At 42.4% G+C, this 23,580-nt stretch overlaps 2 protein-coding genes across 14 annotated transcripts in view; one reads left to right on the top strand and one right to left on the bottom strand.

Moving 5' to 3' along the window:
- The window catches only part of CNOT8 (CCR4-NOT transcription complex subunit 8), a 36,202-nt gene extending 18,429 nt beyond the window's left edge, over positions 1 to 17,773 (top strand). For all 6 annotated transcript variants that reach the window (XM_077326447.1, XM_077326448.1, XM_077326451.1 and 3 more), the window contains exons 3-7: positions 5,383 to 5,576; positions 10,341 to 10,502; positions 13,105 to 13,249; positions 16,385 to 16,495; positions 16,693 to 17,773. In XM_077326447.1, coding sequence (XP_077182562.1) covers positions 5,383 to 5,576; positions 10,341 to 10,502; positions 13,105 to 13,249; positions 16,385 to 16,495; positions 16,693 to 16,842 — 762 coding nt within the window. In that variant the 3' untranslated portion in view covers positions 16,843 to 17,773. The remainder of the gene's footprint in view (positions 1 to 5,382; positions 5,577 to 10,340; positions 10,503 to 13,104; positions 13,250 to 16,384; positions 16,496 to 16,692) is intronic.
- A 477-nt stretch (positions 17,774 to 18,250) lies between these two features.
- Positions 18,251 to 23,580, bottom strand: part of GEMIN5 (gem nuclear organelle associated protein 5) — a 76,797-nt gene continuing 71,467 nt past the window's right edge. For 7 of the 8 annotated variants that reach the window (XM_077326437.1, XM_077326438.1, XM_077326442.1 and 4 more), the window contains 2 exons: positions 19,026 to 19,122; positions 18,251 to 18,723 (listed from right to left, as the gene is read on the bottom strand). In XM_077326437.1, coding sequence (XP_077182552.1) covers positions 18,556 to 18,723; positions 19,026 to 19,122 — 265 coding nt within the window. In that variant the 3' untranslated portion in view covers positions 18,251 to 18,555. Of the gene's footprint in view, positions 18,724 to 19,025; positions 19,123 to 19,148; positions 20,332 to 23,580 lie in introns of those variants that run through there. The other variant, XM_077326443.1, reaches the window with a different exon arrangement.

Below are 23,580 nucleotides of genomic sequence, written 5' to 3'. Positions count from 1 at the left end.
CACCCGAGAGTGCTCAAAGAACTTTCCAGAGAACTTGCACAGCCCTTGTCCATCATCTTCAGGACCTCTTTAAGGACTGGAGATGTCCCGGAGGACTGGAAGAGAGCAAATGTTATTCCGATCTTCAAAAAAGGGAGGAAGGATGACCTGGGAGACTACAGACCAGTGAGTCTGACCTCTGTTGTGGGGAAGATAATGGAGCAGATATTGAAGGGAGCGATCTGCAAACATCTGGAGGACAATTTGGTGATCCAAGGAAGTCAGCATGGATTTGTCTCCAACAGGTCCTGCCAGACCAACCTGGTTTCTTTTTTTAACCAAGTAACAGGTTTGCTGGATCGTGGAAATGCGGTTGATGTCATTTACTTGGATTTTAGTAAAGCTTTTGACAAGGTTCCCCATGATGTTCTGATGGATAAGTTGAAGGACTGCAATCTGGATTTTCAGATAGTTAAGTGGATAGGGAATTGGTTAGAGAACCGCACTCAAAGAGTTGTTGTCAATGCTGTTTCATCAGACTGGAGAGAGGTGATTAGCGGGGTACCTCAGGGCTCTGTGTTCGGCCCGGTACTTTTTAACATATTTATTAATGATCTAGATGAGGGGGTGGAGGGACTACTCATCAAGTTTGCAGATGACACCAAATTGGGAGGACTGGCAAATACTCCGGAAGATAGAGACAGAGTTCAACGAGATCTGAACACAATGGAAAAATGGGCAAATGAGAACAAGATGCAATTTAATAAAGATAAGTGTAAATCTCTGCATCTGGGTCAGAAAAATGAAAAGCATGCCTACTGGATGGGGGATACACTTCTGGGTAACACTGTGTGTGAACGAGACCTTGGGGTACTTGTGGATTGTAAACTAAACATGAGCAGGCAGTGTGATGCAACGGTAAAAAAGGCGAATGCCATTTTGGGCTGTATCAACAGGGGCATCACATCAAAATCACAAGATGTCATAGTCCCATTGTATACAACACTGGTCAGACCACACCTGGAGTACTGTGTGCAGTTCTGGAGGGCTCACTTCAAGAAGGACATAGATAAAATTGAAAGGGTACAAAGGAGAGCAACTAAGATGATCTGGGGCCAAGGGACCAAGCCCTATGAAGATAGGTTGAGGGACTTGGGAATGTTCAGCCTGGAGAAAAGGAGGTTGAGAGGGGACATGATAGCCCTCTTGAAGTATTTGGAAGGTTGTCACTTTTAGGAGGACAGGATGCTGTTTCTGCTGGCTGCAGAGGAGAGGACACGCAGTAATGGGTTTAAACTTTAAGTACAACGATATAGGCTAGATATCAGGAAAAAAATTTTCACAGTCAGAGTAGTTCAGCAGTGGAATAGGCTGCCTAAGGAGGTGGTGAACTCCCCCTCACTGGCAGTCTTCAGGCAAAGGTTGGACACACACTTTTCTTGGATGCTTTAGGATGCTTAGGGCTGATCCTGTGTTGAGCAGGGGGTTGGACTAGATGGCCTGTATGGCCCCTTCCAACTCTATGGTTCTATGATTCTATGATTCTAACTGTTACTGCCAAGTGAATTTGGCTAAATTTAATCCCAGCTACTGTTTTAACTGTTCTTATATAAGAAGCTGTGGAAGTCCAAGGTCAGGCGATATAAACAGGTGTAGGTTCCAATTGTTAATTTGCTGCAGCTTATCACAATTTGTGGAGACTACTTGGTTTAAAAGCTGAGTGCAGGAATTAGTAAGATAAAATGAAACATGTTTAAAACAATAAAAGAATGATAAAAGAACGTAGAGGTTACTTGCGGTGCGCATCACTGCCACGTCACAAGTGATCAAGTGAAACATGCTGACCTAATTGCGGTGGAAACGCTACACAATCCCAATCACACACAAAGGGTTTTACTATCATTCAGAAGCCTCAAAGTACATCTCTGCTGCTTTGTAACAAACCCCTCCTAAGTGCAAAGCGGGGCTTTCCAGCGCATGTTTTTAGTAATACAACCTTTTTGCCTTCATTTCCTAATTTTAAATATTTGAGACAGCGGAAGCATATCGAGTCTTCTAAGAAGAGGAATGCTTTACACCCCCACATTCCTCCCCGTCCCAGGAACAGTCAAAGTCACTGGGAGGCGTAGTAGGGGGATGCGACTCACCGAGCGCTTGCCCCTGCCTCGGACCTGCTGGCAGGGTCGCCTCACAGTAGGTCATCCTCGTTTCCCGAAGGCTCCCCCGAGGCTCTTCCATCCTCGGTCCCACTCTCGCTAGTAGAGGACGAGTAGGCTCCAGCAAGGGGGTCAGCAGCGCTTTCACTGACTTCTTTCCTGCAGACGGTCCTTTCACCGGGCTGGCGGTGGGCTTGCCGGGCATGGCCTTCCCCGGAGACTTTTCTTGGGTGGTGGTCTTGGAGGGGCAGTTGGTGTAGTGCCCCTGTCCTCCGCATCCCAGGCAAAGCCCCTTCTCACGGCGCCAAGACCACTTCGCTGCATCTGTGGTGGAGGATTTTGGTGTGGGATTCAGCTTCGGGGTTGCTGGCTTCTTCACTTCCTTGGGTTTTTCCTTATCAAGTTGGGCCGCCAGGCGCATCCTTTTCTCTACTTCACTGGCCAACCTCACTCAGGCCATCAAGGTCTCCGGGTCATCCACATTCACACACTTCTTGATCACATCCTTGCACAGGCCCTGGACCTGCTGTGCCTCTACCAAGTTTCTGGAATTCTCGGGTGTACTGGCCCATGGACATGAACCCTTGCTTCAAGTTTTGCAGATTCTCCTCTGCAGTCTCTGCCTCAAATGGGTCCTTGAAGTGCTCCCGCATGCACCAGATGAAACGGTCGTAATTCCGAACTTCGGCTTGGGTGTACTTGAAGAGGCTGATGAACCATTTTGCGGCCTCGCCATCCATACAGTCACCCACAAATCGAACTCGATCGGCTGCGTCTTGGAATGTGTGGCCAAATTCCACCATGTAGCCCTGGAGTTGGATCAGGAAACCGTGGAACTCCTCGGGGTCTCCGTTGAAGTGGGTGCGAAATTGGCAATGACGGCACCCGTCCGTGGGCGCCACCGGGGCTGGGGCAGCGTGCCCTGCCTGCGTGTCCCCCAGCGGCTGGTTCGGGGCTGCTTGGCCGGCCAGTGGATGGTTTGCCTGCGGTAGCACCACGGCCAGCGGTTCCCCCCACCCACGACTGGAGCAGCCGCCTCTCGTACTGCCAGTCTCGAGGCCGCTAGCCTCACGACTCCCTCCGGGATCAGTGTCGGGCACCGCAATTCGGCCAAGAAGAAGCGTGCGCCCTGCTGGAGATCCTCGTCCGGATCCTCTGCCACCATCGCAAGCCACTTGCATATGGTCCATTCGATCCTGGAGTTCCAGGTTCTCCAGGAGGATCGCTGTCTCCTGGTTGGGGACCCCCTGCCTCAGCGTCGGTCCCCACTCGACCCCTGCCGGTTTGTCATATCTGGAGAAGCGTCTGCGATCTGTAATGTGTCTCTCCAAATAAAAGTTTCCCCATGGGCTGTCCAGGGCAGTTGCCATCCCAGACTTGGCGACGGTCCGGACCGCTATCCTGGGATGTGTCCCAGTGGGGGTTTTTTCAGCCATGCTGCTGGTGGCCTGCTCGGTTCCCCCTTCAGAAGCTGCCGGTCTGTCTGGCAGTGGCTGGTCCTGGGTTGAATCCTCTCTGTGGTTCGACATCCCGGCCCAGAGAAAGACGGTTGTGAGAATTGACTAACTGTCAAAGGCAGACAGACTCACTACTAGGCTTCTGGATTAATAGAAAGCTTTATTGGAAGTAGATCTGAATACTCTGACGTCTGTAGTTGATTCTAATCGATACATAGCAAGCAAGCAGTTATCAATGCATCCTTCCCGCCCAAATGCCCCCTCTTTCCCAGGGTAGAATTACCCCCCCTCTCACAGCTGCCATCCTGGGCTTCCTGCCAAACCGTCTCTAGTCTGGCTGGCCTTGGGTGACAAGCGCCGTCCCTTTCAGATAACAAAGCACAGAGCAACATTTGCAAGAAAGAGAAACAGCATGAAAGGATACACAAGGCAGTGTGAAGTAGTTCAGGGTTGTAAATGGGTTACAAAAGGTTTTTCAAACAACACACATCAAACCAACATGGAGTTTCTCTGGTCAACCACAAATCTTGGCAGAGATCAGAGGGGCTGATCCTGACATTTGACCTGCATATAGGTTTTTCAAGAGACAGATAAGATGCTCTGGTATTCCCATCTCTTTAAGAACTTGCCACAATTTGTTGTGTTCTACACAATCAAAGGCTTTAGCATAGTCAATGAAGCAGAAGTAGATGTTTTTTCTGGAACTCCTTAGCTTTCTCCATGATCCAGCATATTTTGGCAATTTGATCTCTAGTTCCCCTGCCTCTTCGAAATCCTGCCTATACTTCTGGAAGTTCTTGGTCCACATACTGCTGGAGCCTAGCTTGTAGGATTTTGAGCATAACTTTGCTATGAGTGCAATGGTGCGGTAGTTTGAACATTCTTTGGCATTGCCCTTCTTTGGTATTGGAATGTAAACTGACCTTTTCCAATCCTGTGGCCATTGTTGAGTTTTCCAAATTTGCTGGCATATTGAGTGTAGCACTTTTACTGCATCGTCCTTTAAGATTTTATATAGTTCAACTGGAATGTTGTCACCTCCACTAGTCAATTATTACTCTCCTGCATTAGGTTCCTCTGATTTTGTTTTTATAGATTTCCCTCCTGCATTGTAATCAATCGTTTTTCTACTCCCCGGACCTTCTCCTCCAGTAGAGCCACTAATTTGCACTTGCTGCATTTGTAAAAATTGTCCCCCTGAGTTAAAAAGACAAACATTCCACAGATGGTACATGTCACGATGCAACCTTCAGTATTCATGCCACTTTGATTCATCTGAACTGCTCCACAAACAGTCCAGATGTTCATGGACTACAATTCCCATGAGCCCCTGCCAGCAAACGCTCATGGGAGCAGCCCCTGCCAGCAAATGCTTAGGGCATGGGCTCATGGGAATTGTAGTCTGTGAACATCTGGAGGACCACAGGTTGACTACCACTGGTCTAAAGGCCTCTCTGTATTCTGTGGAGGATGCTGCTCCAGCTTCAGTAGGCACAGGGTGTGATTCGCTAGTTGAACCTTTGGAATGTTGGAAAGACAGAACAAACACAGTCATCCAATTGAAAATGTAATAGGAAATAGTTGGGAAAATTTTCTGATTCCAGATGAAATAAATGGAACAAACAAGTTCCTTAAAAGGCTGAGAGCATAGGAGAACAAGTAGTCATTGCATTAATAATACTGGAGATTTAATTGTATTCTATTAAGTGGTCAAACTTTGATACTATTATCTAGTTATATTTTCCAGGTAATTATTGCTATAGTAAAATCCCTCACGTCTCCTTGCGTAGGACACAGAGTTTCCTGGAGTTGTTGTTCGACCCATTGGTGAATTTCGTAGTTCTATTGACTATCAGTATCAACTGCTCCGGTGTAATGTTGATCTCCTGAAAATCATCCAATTGGGCCTGACTTTCACAAATGAAAAAGGAGAATATCCTGCGGGAATCAACACCTGGCAGTTCAACTTCAAATTCAACCTTACGTAAGTAGCAGGGACAATCTCTCTGTTTTGTTATGTCACTAGGGAAAAACACAGCAAGACAGTTTCCATGTTAGCATGAAGGAATGATATCTTAAGCTCAGATTGTAACCCCAGAAGCTGCTAATAATTGATATTTTCTTGAGACCTTATTAAAGCATGTCTCTTAATCCAAGGAGGCTTGCAAATTTATTTGGATTGCAAGTCTGGACAAAAAAACCTTATTGGCTTCTTACCAGAATTTCTTTTAAATTAAGAACAGTTTATTGTATAGGAGGTGGTGTTTTCTGTGGCAGCAAATGAGTAGATCTTTTCCAAAGCTCTAATCAGCTGTGACTTATGTAACACATATACATGGTGTAAATATTGATTAAAATACATTACGGCAGTTTTACTTTAATTTGATTTTTAGGCCTCTCCTCGCTGCATAGCAGGCTTGGGGCAACTTACATCAAAGGTTCAGTACACCATTAAAAACACAAAAGCACTTTTTAAAACAATTCAGGAACTGATAATTCTGCTAATAAGAGTACTCCCATAAATAAATTAGTGGGGTGATCCAGTTTTTAAAGATCTAATGTTTCACCAGATGGGAAGGAGAGAGGAGGGACAGGGACCCAATTAGATGTTCTGCTTGCTTGTTTTAGCCTCAACCATATGCCTGGTGGAAAAGCACCATTTTATAAACCCTTCACAATTTTGGTAATTCCGAAAGGACCCAGATCTCCACTGGCAGCTCATTCTACCAGACCTTGTTGGCCCTGGCTCTTGTTGGGGCCAAATGCACTTTGGGGCTGGGGATCACCAACAGATTGGAATTTGCAAAACACAGCACTCTTCAGGGGACATACTTGGAGTGGTAGTCCCTTAGTTATGCAGGTATTAAAAATCAAAAACCACCTTGAACTTGACCTGGAATTCAACTGGCAGCCATTGCAGCTGCCAGAGTGCAGGCTGAATATGGGTCCTTCATGGACCTGAGCAACTGCATTCTGCCCCAGCTGTAGTTTTCAGATCAGAGTCAATGGAAGGCCCACAGAGTGAATTACAATAGTCCAGTATGGAGGTGAGGTCACATGGATCACTGTGGCTAGGTGTTCCAAGGCCAGATAGGGTGCTCAAAGCTTTGCAAAAGTGGAAAAAATGTCTGCCACACACTACTTTAGTGATCTGCACCTCCATAATAAGGGAGGCAACAAGAATCACTCCCAGATTCCTGACAGTGAGTGCTGCTGTCAGGTACACTCCATCCAGGCTGGGTATTTGCACTTCCTTTTCCAGGCCCTTCCCTCCCAGCCACAGGACCTCTGGTCTTTGCAGGATTAAACTTCAGGGGACAGTTGGAGCCATTCTGTCATGGCTTCCAAACACCTGGATGTGAGACAGGGAGGTAGCTGGCTGTGTCCCACAGATCAAGTACTGGTTTCTTCAGTTAGGGGTAGAACCACTGCCTCCTTTCAATTCCCCAGTGGATGGGGATAAATGGAGTGGATTCACAATCCTTTTGTTGCTTGTTTTTACGAGCTGCAAGGGAATGAGATCCGAGGGGCAAATAATCGATCTCATCAAAATTAACATCCTATCCTCTTTAGTTTGTGTGAGCACTCCAAAGCTTTCCAACTCATCCACTGAAGGCGGCTAAGGGGCCTCCAGTTTACTTACTGTATTAATGGGGGGAAGGTCATGTTAGAGTGTCAAGATCTTATCCACAGAATTGCTCAAAATAATCTCACAGCTAACTGCCAATTGAGTATTATTTGGGCATCCTTCTAGGGCATTAAGAAACCAAATTACCCTAAACAATTGTGCTGAGTGAGCTTGCAGATGCAGTGGAAACCACATGGTAATCCTTTGCAGAGTTCACTGCCATCTCATAGGCTTTCATAAGCATCTGGTAAGGCTTTCTTGTGGTCTCATCATGAGTCTTTCTCCAAACTCGCTCTAGCTGTATCAGCTCCCATTTCTTTCTGCGTAGCTCCTTAAAATTCTAAGGGGCTAGATTAAAACGGGTGGAGAGGGTGGTGGGAGCAACCTTGTTGATGGTGGTTGATAACCAGGATTGCCAGTTGTTAACCAAATCATCTGATGAGTCACTTGGAGGCATTGGGTCCTGCAGAGCTTTGAGAAATCCATTAGAATCCCTAAGTCTCCACAGGCAGGCATAAATCTGCCCTCCGCCTAAACAGGATGGGGAGGGATGCAGAGCTAAGCCTTTAAGGCAAAGTGCTCTGATCATGGCACAGAATTTACTGCTATCAGACTGACCTCCAGCTCCACACCAAAGATCAAGTCTGGGGCATACAATTTTTGATAGGTGGGACCAGCAACAAACATCAGGTCTGAGTCTTGACTGGATGTGGTGTTGTCTCTCAGGATAATTATATAAGTTAAATTATATATATACATGTCTTTGTGTGTCTATATATGTAAACCACTCGAGTCTTCGGGGCCAGGTTCAAAGTCTAGGGTAATGTTCATAAATTCCAAAAGGTAAATCCAATTTATTTTAATACAAACAGCAACTGTGGAAAACCTTCCCAAAGATATAAGTGCTGGTTCCCTAATTGTCCCGGAACAGAGTCCTCTCACAACCCAGTTAGTAGAAAGCCCTGTTTACTTCCTGAAGCCAAGTCTAGAGCAAAGTCTCAGATGTGAAGAAGTCCTTGCAGAAGCAGGAACTTCTGGTGAAGGTGCTGGATGAGAAGCTTCCCTTTTCCTTCTGGCATGATGAAGTGGGAGCAGTTCTGTATTAGGGTACTGTTCAGAGCAGCCAATGCAGAGTTCAGCTGTCAGCAATTCCTGCTCTTCCCAGAGAGGATTGTTCGAATCTTCCCAGATATCAGTGTCAGCTCTTTCTCTCCTTTGTCATTTCTGGGACCGAAGCTTCGTGAAACAAGCCTTGCCCTTCAGCGACCACTGCCTTCAGTTGCTCCCAATACAATTCCCTCTTTCCCTTTCAGCTGAACCAGCCTTGCTTTACAACACGTCTTTTTTGTCATGGTGACTGTTTCAGAAGCATGCCCCATGAACTTTTGCTAAACATGCAAATTAAAACAAGCCTATGTACAAATCGGCTATCAAACCTTGGCACCAAACCCTTTTGTCTCAGCACAGGCTTAGATATATAGTGAATGGAGGACATATCAGTAGTATATGTGGATGTGACTATAGGTTATGCAGTAAATAATGCAGCCCGTTAGTATTGTTGGAAGTGGCACAAAAACCTTCCTCATGCTGTTTCCATACTTGCCAGTGCACCCACTCAAATTACAACATGCCTGAGAATTCTGCTGTTATGTAGGACAGTGGTCCCCAACCACCAGGCCACAGCCTGGTGCCAGGCCGCGGCTCCCCCCGCCCCCCCCCCCCCCCGCAGTGAGAAACTTCCCAGGCCGCAAGCAAATCGGCCGCCAAAGCAGCCAATTAGCTTGCGGCCTGGCAAGCTTCTTTCTGCGGGAGGGGGGGAGAGGGAAGCGCGGCCGCTGGCGCAAACGTGCATGTGTGGCCACAAACACGCATGTGCTGCAGTTTTGCGACCTGCCGTGCATGCACGTTTGTGGCCACGCATGCTGCAAATGCGCATGCATGGACCTGCCACGCATGCACGTTTGCACATGGGCTGCCGTGCATGCGTGGCGCCTGGATCGCCCTCCCCCCCACCGGTCCGCAGCCTAAAAAAGATTGCGGACCACTGATGTAGGACCCTCGTACCCAATTTGTGCTGTGTATAAAGTTCTCCCATGAGACAGAAGGCAAAGTTTGAGACTTCTGAGCAATATTAGGGGGAATCTGGGGATTTTTCTGTTGCGTCTGACACAAATTAACACTCCTTAAATGGTAGCATTCTGGGGGACTGCCTGGTGACATAAGTCTTTTGAGGAGTACAAGACTTTTGTACACTATTTTCAGCTTGCAATGTGATTGTCTCCCTCTACAAGTGAGAGTATGGGCCACAGTCCACGGCCACTATCCAGGTCAAAGCCTAAGATGGCTGTTTCAGCTGACCTCTCTGTTCCTCAGCAGCTCTGCTTCCTCCATCCAGAGAACATTCTGTGATCCTTGTAAGTCTAGAACAAATTAACTTATAGCAAAGGGCGAAAACTCTAATATTTTCATGGAATGTGTTTTACCCTTAAGAGAGCAATCAGATAACTTCAGCTAGCACTTTCTTTTTATAGTTCCAAGTACTCAGATCCATAGGACATTACTTGGGTTTACCATTTCCCTCTGTACAACCTTTCAAACTATTCAACTATGTGAATACTACAAACTTAAACTGGAAAATTGGTGAGAGTTAATTATCATTAAGTTCCTTGTGACTTACAGCAACTCTATGAATGAATGACCTCCAAAACATCCTATCATTAACAGTCTTGCTCTAGTCTTGCAAACTGATAGCTGTAGCTTACTTTATTAAGTCAGTTCATCTCATGTTGGGTTGTTTTCCTGGTGCCATCAGCTTTCCCTAGCATTATTGTCTTTTTCTAGTGACTCATCCTCTCACAATGTGACCAAACAATGATAGCCTCACTTTGGTAATTTCAGCTTCTTAAGAAAATTCAGGCTTGCAAATCAAATACATCTTTCTTTAACCCTTTCCATGTAGTTAATAATGCAATGAAAATTCAGAACATGTTTCATACTGTGTAATTTGGCATATTCTGTCATGAAATGAAAGAACAAGATAAATTACGTGGCGGGGAAGAGAATGAAGATTTAGGTGCAGCAAGGACTGAAATTTCATGCTAATTTGCCTTTCCCTCCTAGAGAAGATATGTATTCACAAGATTCTATAGACCTTCTTGCAAGCTCCGGGCTGCAGTTCCAGAAGCATGAGGAGGAGGGAATTGATGCCTTGCATTTTGCAGAGCTGCTTATGACCTCGGGTGTAGTGCTTTGTGATAATGTCAAATGGCTTTCATTTCACAGGTTGGTGAAATGTTTCTTGCTTTTAAGTGTTATTCTATGTTCATAACACTTTGTGAATATGCTTCCTTCACCTTCAGTCCAGCCCCACACTAGGACTGTGCTAGCACCAGCCAGTCACAGTCATTCAACCAACTAAAAAGCCCTTGGAGGGGTGTTTCCACCAAAACTATCACATGCTCCAGAGGTGGGGCACTTCCTCCCTTAGTTCCTTTTTTGCTATCATGTGGGTAGGTGCTTCCCAGTGTTGCTGTTTCAGTTAATTTTTTCCTCAAGAATTTTAAAGTTCTTGGCCATGACATTTTCACCCCAAAGTTTCAAATGATATTGGAGTTTAAGCTAGCCCTGTGCCCTCACTTTTAATCTTTGTTCTTTGTGTGATCTCTGGTTAAACCTTCCTGTGCTGCAGGAAAACTAGCCAAGACCCTCGAGCCAGTTTATAACTAAAATTAGCTATACCTGTGTAGTTTCAGTAGCTACAACCAAACTAAATTGAGAACTAGACTGGAAAATTGGCTCAGAACAGAATTTTTAACTCTCAGTGGTCCCAGTGTCCACTCCCCTCTATACCAGAGTTTAGCAAAAAAGGATTGTTTTTTTTTTTTTTTTTTTTGCTTTTCACTGCCCAAAGGATTCTTCAAAGTGGCTTACAATCACCTACCCTTCCTGTGATGTAGGTGAGGCTGAGAGCTCTGACAAGACTGCTTGGTCAGAACAGCACTAGGTCACCCAGCTGGCTGCATGTGGAGGAGTGGGGAATCAAATCTGGCTCACCACATTTGAAGCAGCTGCTCTTAACCACTATACCATGCTGGTGATATCAGGTACTTTAAAACCCGTTCTCCTTTTGTACCTTCTGAGGTGGATCTTCTTGAAGAGGTCAGAATAGTTGCATCCTAGTACAGCTCTGGGAGTGCACTGAAATCATCCCTAGAAGAAAGGGTTGTCTATTCAACTCCTCTCTCCCAGCCAAGAATTTAGGCTTAACAGTGAGCAAATTCTCAGGATTGCTAAAGCTCCAAAATTAATGTTACCACATATGATAATAGACCAAAGGATAAGATTTTGAAGAAGAAACCTGTGATGTTGGTGGGACTGAGAGCTCTGACAGAACAGCTCTAACAGGATCTTGACTAGACCAAGGTCATCCAGGTGACTACATGTGGAGGAGTGGGGAATCAAACCCAGATCTCCAGATTAGTCTGTACCCAGATTTTCCAGGTGTTGTGGTGTTCCCCATTATGGAAGGCCCCACTGACAAACATTCAGCTGATGAAGCCACAAGATCGATGGCCTTAGCTATTGCCTTTAGGAGGCCCTCCTAGTTGCACATGATTGCTTTCCCACTAGAAACATGCTACAAGGTTGAGGACTTCCCCTTTGAAGGATCTGATCTTTTCTCTCAGACCACAGACAAGTTTTTCTCTGTAATTAAGAAGAAACACCCAACTTCAAAATCACTTAGTGTGTTTTCTTCACAAGCTGCTTGAGGCAATGCTTCACCCTAAGGCAGCATTGCTTTTTAACTCCCTTTTATAAGGATCAGAGGCATAAACAACAGCCCTGCCAGTATTCTCAGTGTCAGTCCACCTTCCAGGAGAGGAAAAATGCCCCAAGACCCAGGTCAGCAGGTCACCAGCCTCCTAGGGAGCAGAGTCAACAAGAAGTTCTGACTATTCGTTCAGCCGTTCTCTCGGATCCCCATGTTTGGGGGTAGGTTATCTTATTTATATAGAACATATTCTATTTGCTCTGATGTTTATATTCTGACAAGCCTCCTTAAAGTATTGGGGTGCCCACTGTGAAGACCTTGCAGTTCAGAGCTCAGCAGTGGCTTCCATGTCAATATTCTGTAGTTGCATGCAGTCAGTTGTGTATTTACATCATTTGCAGATATCTTCTAGATAGGATGCTGGTTCAGACAGACAATATATCCATCATGTATTACCTCAACAAACTGGGGGTGGGGGGGTGTTACAGAAATATTGGCTAAATGCAAGACAAAAAATGATTGGACTACAGAAATAATTAATCTAGATATAGTTAATATAGATATATAGGAGTCGTAGAGATAAGAGGTACTTTAGTTATGTATAAGGTAAAGGTATCCCCTGTGCAAGCACCGGGTCATGTCTGACCCTTGGGGTGACGCCCTCTAGCGTTTTCATGGCAGACTCAATACGGGGTGACGCCCTCTAGCGTTTTCATGGCAGACTCAATACCATGTGGTTTGCCAGTGCCTTCCCCAGTCATTACCATTAACCCCCCAGCAAGCTGGGTACTCATTTTACCGACCTCGGAAGGATGGAAGGCTGAGTCGACCTTGAGCCGGCTGCTGGGATTGAACTCCCAGCCTCATGGGCAGAGCTTTCAGACAGCATTTCTGCTGCCTTACCACCCTGCACCACAAGAGGCTCTATGTATAAGGTAGTGGAGCTTAAATTGAAATATTTTTAAAATCTGGACTTTAAAACCTCATTCTCTTTTCTTGCAGCTATCATTGAAAAGTATGTGTTCAAATAGGGGGTGAATGCTACTAAATAGTAACAGACATAAGCGTTTTACTGTTGCTGGGTAACATCTCTTTTCACAATTTTTCTAATAGTGGCTATGACTTTGGTTACATGGTGAAACTGCTAACAGATTCAAGGCTTCCAGAAGAAGAGCATGAATTCTTTCATATCCTGAACCTTTTCTTCCCATCCATATATGATGTCAAGTACTTGATGAAGAGCTGCAAAAATCTGAAGGTACTTTCAGTACTGTGTTTGCCAAGCTTGCAGTTAAGTTATGAGTTTGCATGTATACCACCATACAAATTACATAGTGTTTCTTTTTTTTATAATCAGATATACATAATTTTATCATTGCTTTGTTTCTGGGATGCTGATCAGTTGGTTCCCTATCATTTTACCATGACCAAATCCAGAAAATGTCAAGAAAGTTGGGAGTTCAAATGCTAATCCTAAACCTTGGATTTATAAAATGTACATACAGCAGGGGAAATTTTTTTTTTAAGTTTTGTGTAATTTATATTTGGACCAGAGTTTTGATCCAAATTGTAAAGTTTTTAAGGCTTGCTAATATGAGAATGGTATTACATTTGTCTATGTTCACATAATCTTGTTAAAAAAGTATTTCAGTTTTATAGACTGAAATGAAATGGATGATTATGTATGCTGCAGTATGTACTTGGAAACTGACATATAAAATGCACTGTATGTGCTACAAGAGTAATAGTATTGTATAGTAGTACTTACTAGAGGCCATGACTTTTTCCTAGAAGTGATGAGGATAGGTTAATGGTGGGGAATAATTTTTCAGGTGCATTGAATCCCTGCATTGAAACTTACTGGATGACCTTGACACAAGTCACATTCTTATTCCTGTCTCCTTGTAGGGTTGAAGCTAAAATTGCTCACAGCTATGTAAAAAAGGAATAATGTAAATAAACCCACTCACCTTTCACCCCCAGTGAGGTCCTCAGGTGGCTTACATTATTTTTCTCTTTTCCCCATTTTATCCTCCTAACAATATTGTTAGTGTGTATGAATGGCCAAAGTCACCCGCCAAATTAGAATGGGGAATTTGAATCTGGCTCTGTCAGTTGGTAGTACAACACTCTGAATGCTGTGTCATCACTACCAGTCATATTGGGCTTTGTCTTTTGCTTCTTTTCATGGTAGCCTTTCCCAACTCCTTTACCATTGAGAAATCACTGAAAAATTCTTCAGGCTTCAAGAAACCCCAAAAGTGGCATGTGCAATATGGTTGGAAGCATAGCTGTGTACATATCTATACCCTCCAGGCTCATCATTGACCATTTTGGGAGGGGATGGGTAGGTCAACATGACCAACAATTTTTTGAAATATATATATTTGGGAAACCCTGGTTGAGAAAGCCAGCTTCCTGGTATCATCATTCATTTGTTACTGAATCCTTATTCAAGATTGTTGTTGTTGTTAGGTGCGAAGTTGTGTCCTCCAGGCCTTCCCGTCCTCTACCATTCCCCAGAGTCCATTTAAGTTTGCACCTACTGCTTCAGTGACTCCATCCAGCCACCTCATTCTCTGTGGTCCCCTTCTTCTTTTGCCCTCAATCGCTCCCAGCATTAGGCTCTTCTCCAGGGAGTCCTTCCTTCTCATGAGGTGGCCAAAGTATTTGAGTTTCATCTTCAGGATCTGGAGCAGTCCGGGCTGATCTCCTCTAGGACTCACGGGTTTGTTCGCCTTGCAGTCCAAGGGACTCGCAAGAGTCTTCTCCAGCACCAGAGTTCAAAAGCCTCAATTCTTTGATGCTCGGCCTTCCTTATGGTCCAACTTTCACAGCCATACATTGCAACTGGGAATACCATAGCCTTGACTAGACGCACTTTTGTTGGCAGGTGATGTCTCTGCTTTTTAGGATGCTGTCTAGATTTGCCATAGCTTTCCTTCCTAGGAGCAAACGTCTTTTAATTTCGTTGCTGCAGTCCATCTGCAGTGATCTTGGAGTCCAGGAAAATAAAATGTGTCACTATCTCAATTTCTTCCCCATCTATTTGCCAGGAATTGAGAGGGCCGGATGCCATGATCTTTGTTTTCTTGATGTTGAGTTTCAAGCCAACTTTTGCACTCTCCTCCTTCACCCGCATCAACAGGCTCTTTAGTTCCTCTTCACTTTCTGCCATTAGTGTGGTATCATCTGCATATCTGAGGTTGTTGATATTTCTCCCTGCAATCTTGACCCCAATTTTTGACTCCTCTAACCCTGCCTTTCTCATGATGTGCTCCGCATACAAGTTAAATAGGCAAGGTGACAGTATAGAGCCTTGCCGAACTCCTTTCTCAATTTTGAATCAATCAGTGATTCCACGCTCGGTTCTCACTATTGCTTCTTGACCTGCATATAGATTTCTCAAGAGACAAATAAGATGGTTTGGTATTCCCATCTCTTTAAGAACTTGCCATAATTTGTTGTGCTCCACACAATCAAAGGCTTTAGCATAGTCAATGAAGCAGAAGTAGATGTTCTTCTGGTACTCCCTAGCTTTCTCCATGATCCAATGTATGTTGGCAATTTGATCTTTAGTTCTTCTGCCTCTTCGAAATCCTGCCTGTACTTCTGGAAGTTCTCGGTCCACATATTGCTGGAGCCTAGCTTGTAGGATTTTGAGCATAACTTTGCTAGCATGAGAAATGAGTGCAATGATGTGGTAGTTTGAACGTTCTTTGGCATTGCCCTTCTTTGGGATTATAATGTAAACTGACCTTTTCCAATCCTGTGGCCATTGTTGAGTTTTCCAAATTTGCTGGCATATTGAGTGTAGCACTTTTACTGCATCGTCTTTTAAGATTTTGAATAGTTCAACTGGAATGCTGTCACCACCACTAGCTTTATTGTTGCTCAGACTTCCTAAGGCCCATTTTACTTCACATTCCAGGATGTCTGGCTTCAGGTCACTGACTACTCCATCGTGGTTATCAGGGATGTTAAGCTCGCTCTTGTATAGTTCCTCTGTATTATTTTGCCAACTTTTTTACATCTCTTCTGCCTCTGTGAGGTCCCTACCATTTTGGTCCCTTATCCTACCCATCTTTGCATGAAACGTTCTCTTCATATCTCCAATTTTCTTGAAAATATCTCTGGTCCTCTCCATTCTATTGTTTTCTTCTATTTGTTTGCACTAGATTACCTTCATTTATTAAATATGAATAGTTTATTGCAATGCACCATCTATGGGGTTGCCCTTTTGAAGGTCTTCTAGAAATTTTAGTTGGTACAGAACATGGTTGCTCACCTTTTAATCCATCTCATGCCACGTTTATTATGCCTTCGTGGTCTGCCTTTTTCCAGCCCCCGCATCAGACTTGTTCATTTCTCAGATTTGTTTTCTGTATGGCAGGGAGGTCTTCAAGAGGTTGCTGACCAGCTAGATTTGCAGCGGATCGGACGGCAGCACCAAGCTGGATCAGACTCTCTACTCACAGGGATGGCCTTCTTCAGAATGAAAGAGGTACATGCAAATTGCCTATCCTGAAACATCAGTAAGGGTGGGACTTGTGTGGCTGAACTCTATCCTAGAAAAAATTCATACTGTTCAAGGGTTCTTTTCAAAGAGTAATGTAAGCCTTGCAGAAATGTCTTGATATGGCAAAAGTTACAAGGGATGAATGGCACTACTAGAAATGTGATGATTATTTCTTTTTCCAGTTGTTTTTTGAGGATACGATTGATGATGCAAAGTACTGTGGGAGACTATATGGCCTTGGTACTGGAGTGGCTCAGAAGCAGAGTGAAGATGTAGAAACAGCCCAAGAAAAACTGAGTATTTTGGCTATTATCAACAATATGCAGCAATGACAAGTAGGTCTCTTTTTACACAAGGGGCCATGGGGGTGTGAACTACCTCCTACCTTTCAAACAAATGGCAAAACTACTTAAGTTTTTGAAGAGAGCAAAAAGCATCTTTGTGTCAAATCCCAGAAGATGCTGATCAAGTGATATCATGATTGTTGGTAAAGTATCTTGCCTCTATGTAAAAAGCCAGAGGGACAAGTTATAATGTATATACCTCTTTTCTTTTAAACCAGACTGAATTTGCAAGGAGTTAATCATTTCAGAACTTTCAGCAGAGCTGCAGTTCTCTTGTGCACTTGCAGATTCAGCTTTTGAAAGCTTATTTTAAAACATCTTTTGCTCTCTGTGAGGGTATGCATTTTCCAGCCCTCTGCTAGTTTTTACCTTTTCTGTAAGTCTGTTTGTGACCATTCAACCCTGGTGGTGGAGATAAAACATGAAAGATCTGTCTTAATAGCAGTCTTGGTTGTATTGGCTAGCACTATATCGAGCACCTCCTTCCTTTAGATTGCTGCGCCATGGAGTATTATATTAAGTTTAATCTTTACTGTAGATTGGAACAAAGTTGTCTGCATGCTTGAGACTGCAATTAACAGTCTGTACTAAAAACAGTCTGGTTCTACTTCAAGTGAAATAATTTAACTTTCTAATGACTGGAGGTTCTTAAGTGAATAAAATTACATGTGGTATTTAAAATTTTACAACCAGTGAAAGTTAAAGCTTCTAGATTTCCCTTTTATACTACATTACAGCCCCAGATTGTTGAAAATGGCTATAGAATATGAAGCAAGTTTCATACAGTCCTGAAAACCAAATGGAAGGTGACAACAGTCTGGTATTTTAATACCATTAATTTGGAAGCTGGTGTTAAAAATGCTTGTGTGTATATATATTATTGGTTCTTAATTTTATAAAATAAAGACTTTTTTCTTAAGTTATGAGACTATTTTTTACTCCCATCCTTATTTTGAGAAGGGTGTTCACCAAATTATGTTGTGTTGTGTTGTATTTATTTATTTATTTATGTGATTTATATACTGCTGCTCCCTGCAATGTCCATTTAATACAATACTGTATTTAGACTGAGGCTTTCAGTAAGTAATAAATGCTAACCATTACGTTGCCTATTTGCCTAATAGAGTGTGTCAGCTGTCCTCTGCCATGAGATAAAATTTTTAGAGCATCTGATACCAGAAGATGATTTATGAACAAACTAAAATACATATAATTGATCAGTCCAGTTCCTGGTAATGGGGTATGAAGACATTTCATTGAAATGCAAGTAGATTTTTTCAACACACAGAGCACTGTTCCAGCAGCATGTCTTATTAAGTGGCTAGCCAATAGGTTGCAGGGAATTGAGTGATTCAAGAACCACTACTTCTGCAGGAATAATTTTAAATAGTTTGAATTCAGTACATTACATTTTCTTTATTTGATCATTTGTCATCCACAACTCAAAGGGTAGAGGCCTGAACACAAAAATACTGCATGGATCCCTTTGTATATTTTTCTTACAGTAAAAAACGTTTTACAATATTGAAAAAAGGTGTGTGGGCTCTTTGTAAAGGATCACAAAAGCATTAAGACTTACCGACATGACTGTATAACAATAGCCACTTGAACTTATTCATCCACTCAAGAATGAAACATTAATCTTCAAAACTAGTTCTTCATATCAAAAACAAAAAAATTTACTTGACAGGAACAGGAGATTCATGTGAAGAACTTTCTACAAGCCTCTCTATATACATCATTTGCTCTAAATTTCTGAAGTAGATGTAAGCACTGCTCGCGTAGTTCTGGGTCCAGATCTACCACCCTCTGGGCTCCCACGTGAAGCATAACCAGGCAGCACTCCAGGACATCAGGGAAAGGCAAATCCTGTAACAATAAGTTTTGAATATGCACACTCAGCCTGAGATGGTACGGTATCTTTCAAAACTGAACAAAGCATTAGCCGTATAATTTATCTTGAACTGATAACTGGTAATACAAGACTATTTTTGCACAAGAGTCTTGTATTACCAGTTGCACAAAAGTTATTTAGTATCACCCATGTTATGAAATTTCCTAATTGCACCCATCTCTACTGATGAAGGAATTACTAAAGTTAGGCAAATATAGGAATTATTTACTTTAGTGGACTTTACTTTTCTAACTTTCATATAATCTTTACCCCTTACCTTTATACTAGATGGAAACTCTGCTAGTTTCTGATTTGCTTCTGTAAGTTGTTTCATAAGATCTGGTAGAGAAATTGGCTCACCGACTTCATTCATACTGTAAAGAGTTAAGTTAATTATATAAAGTAAAAGTACTCCTGTTCAGACTAAGCATACTTCCCTCTTAAAAATCAGATCTAGACCACTTTTTCAGGCTTTATGAAAATGATTTTGCTACAGTTAACAAAATGACCAAGCAGGCCACTAAAGGCAGCATGTTTTCTAAGTAAAATCATTCTTATAAAGGTTTTCAGTGAGTCCAAGGGCCAGGTTTAGTACAGTACGCAGAACTGAAATTCAATTCAAAGTTCCCACCACTTCATAGCATGCAAATGTTAAATTTCTCATTCTCTGTGTTATCTCTTAGCCCAAAGAAAACAAACTTCCCTAAATGCTTTTATGTTGCTGTTGAAGAAAACAAGAAACACAACTTTGTTTTCTTAACTGCTTCATATCCCGTTAAAATGAGAAATTCCTGCTAGTCCCACAATCATTGGCCAGAGGGAGCACACAGAAACTAAAACTAAGCCTATTATGTGTGGCCCCATCCAGAATATACAACTGATTTTCCGTTCCAAGAATAATTATGCCCAGTACCTTAGAATCTTAGATCATAGAAAGAGGCAGCTGGCCTCAAGAATTTCCCCCTTTGGAGCGTTGTGAGCTTTCTTGGAAGTTTTTAAGAACTTTTCAGCCCAGGCTGCCAACATCACAGTTCCTGGTAGGACTTTATCTTTGTTTGTCTTTATCAAGAGAAGCCTCAACGCCCATAGCCTTGAATTGAGTTGAAGAACACTAAGGACCTTGCTCGAAGCCAGGAACAGTTATCTTGGAGGGCAGTAGGATTATAGATACATCTGGTGGCTCAACTTTGATTAGAATGTTATTTTTTTACTGGAGAACTGTATTGAAAGAAAGTAGCAAATCCTTTAATTAGCAGCTAATGGCAGTCAGCTGTCTGAGTGCTGAGGAGGTGCTGTGACAGAGAGCTGGGAAATTTGATGTTTGTTGGATTGCAGGTTGGGAAAACACCGTTTTGTGTTTATCTCATACTCATTCTTTGCCTGGAAAATATCTGTTTTAGATGCTCATAGGAATTATTTTCTGCTGGTGCTTGTGCCTTTAATTATGGGTGTTAACAAAAGGCCACAAGAAGAATCATGCTCACCTCCAGGAACCAAGCAGTTAAAAATAGATGATTATTTTGCCACAAACAATGTATTATGCACTCATCCAACTGCCAGTAAATTCTCTCCTCTGATCAACCCTACAACGGATAATTGTTGTAAAGAAGAAAAGGACGATTTAGTTAATTCGTTGCAAGGAGAATATCCTGGAGACCCAGATAACATATCAAGTGACCCTCTACGCCTGACTGCTAAAATCATGAAGTTTATTTTTGAAAGGCTAAATGAAATTGATTCCAAAACTCACCATCTTTCACAGCTTATCTCATGTCATATAAAGAGGGAAGCTACTCACTCTAGTTCTAACGAAACTGTACCACGAAAGCAGAATCCTAAACCCCTCATGACAGCGGATAATATTGCAAGAATACAAGATGGCATGAGTCTATAATACCAGCTAAAATTACAGGCTTGCAAAATCTGTGTGACTATCTGCAGATATAAAGGCCGAATGCCTCTTTGGAAACCCAAGCACCAGGTATTTCAACACCTAAGAGATCTCCTTGGCAAGTCTATATCGCCTATTGATTTGATTTCAGTTGAGCCTCTCAACAACTCAAATCAGGTACAAAGAACCATGCTTGTATTCACGACTCCTAAGGTACTTACAGCTTTTTTGCACCAGAAACCCTTTTTGCATACAAAAGGGATATTTCCAGTCCGAGTATTCGATAAACTCATTTTAACTTCATTGATATCAAAGCCTCCGCAACTTAAATCCTCAACGATAGATAAAAACCATTCTGAAGATCAGAAGGACGCTGTTCATGGAGATTTGATAAACTGGACTGACTCTATTGATTCCATTAATAAGAAATGTGAACATTTTATTCCCGATTATTCCATAGAAGAGAACTTAATCAACTCCTTCTCAGCCCTCCCACCTGCTGAACAAACTGAGATCACTGATAGACTGGATCACCTAAGACAAAAACTTCTGAATACAAAAAATGAGTTGTCTCCACAGGCGCCAGTAGTAAAGCCGACAAGTGAAACAATAGACTCTTATCCATCAGATTCAGCTTCCCCACTTCCACTTCCTCCCAAAATAGCTGCTGGAAATATTGGAAAGCCCAAAAGTGTATCACTCAGTTGTTCACAGACCAAGATGGAGACAGAGATTATAATAAACCAGCAGACTAACCCTGACTCTATAATATCTTCAAAAATGGCTGTGTTTTTTAAGATCATGATGGTGACCTTAATACTATCTCTAAACTGGATTGACAACAAAAAAATTTATCCTGGAATCTTGGAGGTTGGAAGAACAAGCTTTATGACTCAGATTTTTTAACCTTTTTACAGGGCCATGATATCCTATGTCTCCAATAAACCTGGTCCCAAGAATCTGATTCCCCCACCCTCCAAGGTTACCAAGCCTTTTCAGTCCCAGGAGTTAGGATCAACCCAAAGGGCCGGGGTAGTGGAGGTTTAGCGATATTAGTAAATGTTGACTTAAAAGTTGATGTGCAAGTTTTAGTAAACTGTTGTTCCAACCAATTCCAGACAATTTTAATTAAGGGTCTTTATTCCAGAAATCTAGTGTGTATCAATGTATACATACCGCCCAAGAGTTCCTTAGATCAGGATAAGGAGAATCCCTGGGACTCCTTGGCCACTATAATGGAATTTTTGATTTACCACCACCCAAAAGCCCAGTTTATTATTTGTGGTGATTTTAATGCTTGAATAGGGTCTGGTTTAAGAGATGTAAGACCAGAGACCAATGCCCAAATTGCTCTCCATGCTACCATTCTGGACTGTTTATCAAAAGGATGTAATTGTTAATAAGTTTGGTTTGAAATTTTTGGAATTTCTTTCTTTATTTGATTTACATGTTTTGCATGGTACCAATTATGACACAATAAGTGGGATCTTTCCCTATCTGTCAACCTGTCAGGCAAGTACAATTGACTATATTGCTATATCACCTGATTTATTGAATTTAGTATCTCATCTTGAGGTCGGTAATTGCCCTTGGAGTGATCATTGTCCTCTGAGACTATTGTTGTATACTTGTGATAATATCCTACTGAAACCAGTACAAGGTTTTGCAGAAGATACCGTTCCAGGTTTCAGAAGAGCTAAATGGTCTGAAAAACTAAACAACAAATTACTTCAAACATTTAAAAATTTAGAATGGGAGTCCCTGCGATTAACTCTTTTATGTTCTAGTAATGACGCTAATAAATGCTATGAGACTATAGTCGATCGCCTCAAACCACTGTTAATAAACCAGTAAAAGCTATACCTTATACAAGCAATGGATGGTTTGATCAAGAATGCAAAGCATTCAAAAAAGCCTTGATCTCTTGCATGAGACAGGTCAGGTGTGGTAACTCTGGTGTTTTAATGTCCCATCTTTTTCAACTCAGATCTCAATATAAACGCCTACTTAAACAAAAGAAAATGGATCATGCTAGACAGTTATGGAATGAGTTGGAATTGGCAGTCTATGAAAAGAATGATCCTCAGTTCTGGGAACTTGTGTCTAACGGTTTAAGTAGTTCATTGCGTCAATTTGAAGCACAAATCCCAGGGAAAGTTTGGTTTGAGTATTTTAGCAAGGTTTTTGGAGTTAATTCATCTACACCAAACATGTCACAGATGCAAAATACTTTCCTTGACATCTTAGACCTTCCAGTTTGGCCCCCAGTAACAGAGGTAGAAATTAGGGGGTTAATTTTCTCACTGACCTCTGGAAAAGCGCCTGGGGAAGATCTGATTCCCCCAAACTTGTTTAAAGCCTTTTCAGAATGGTGGGCACCTATGCTAGCCAAAGTTTCTACACAAATAAATGAATCGGGTCTAATGCCATCTAGATGGAAGTTGAGTATTATTGTCCCTATTTTTAAGAAAGGTGACAGAACGGATCCACAAAATTGCAGAACAATAAGCCTGTTGGATATATCAGCAAAATTGTATAGCAAATTTTTGCTACATAAACTGGAAGACTGGGTGAATGAAAATCAGGTTATACATCCCCAACAAGCAGGTTTTAGAAAAGGTCTTAGTATAGTTAATCACTGCCAAACCTTGTATCAACTAGCCTTTTCTGGTATAAATTGCCCAACAGGATCTTTAACTAACAGAATTTCAACAAATAAAGGAGTCAAACAGGGTTGTGTATTGGTTCCCCTCGTATTCAATCTGTATATAAACAACATAGTTAAGAGGCTTTCCAGTCCTCATTTTTCCCCACCATCCCTTGGCCAACAAAAAATCTCCATTTTATTGTATGCTGATGACATGGCCCTAATTTCTTTTACTAAAATAGGACTAAGAAGGCTGCTGCAAGAACTAGGTGCATACTGCAAGGAGGAGTCACT

This window comes from Paroedura picta, chromosome 3, assembly GCF_049243985.1.
Source record: "Paroedura picta isolate Pp20150507F chromosome 3, Ppicta_v3.0, whole genome shotgun sequence".
Lineage (NCBI taxonomy): Eukaryota > Metazoa > Chordata > Lepidosauria > Squamata > Gekkonidae > Paroedura > Paroedura picta.
The sequence above is the reverse complement of the archived record's forward strand: the minus strand, read 5'-3'. Positions and strand labels throughout refer to the sequence as shown.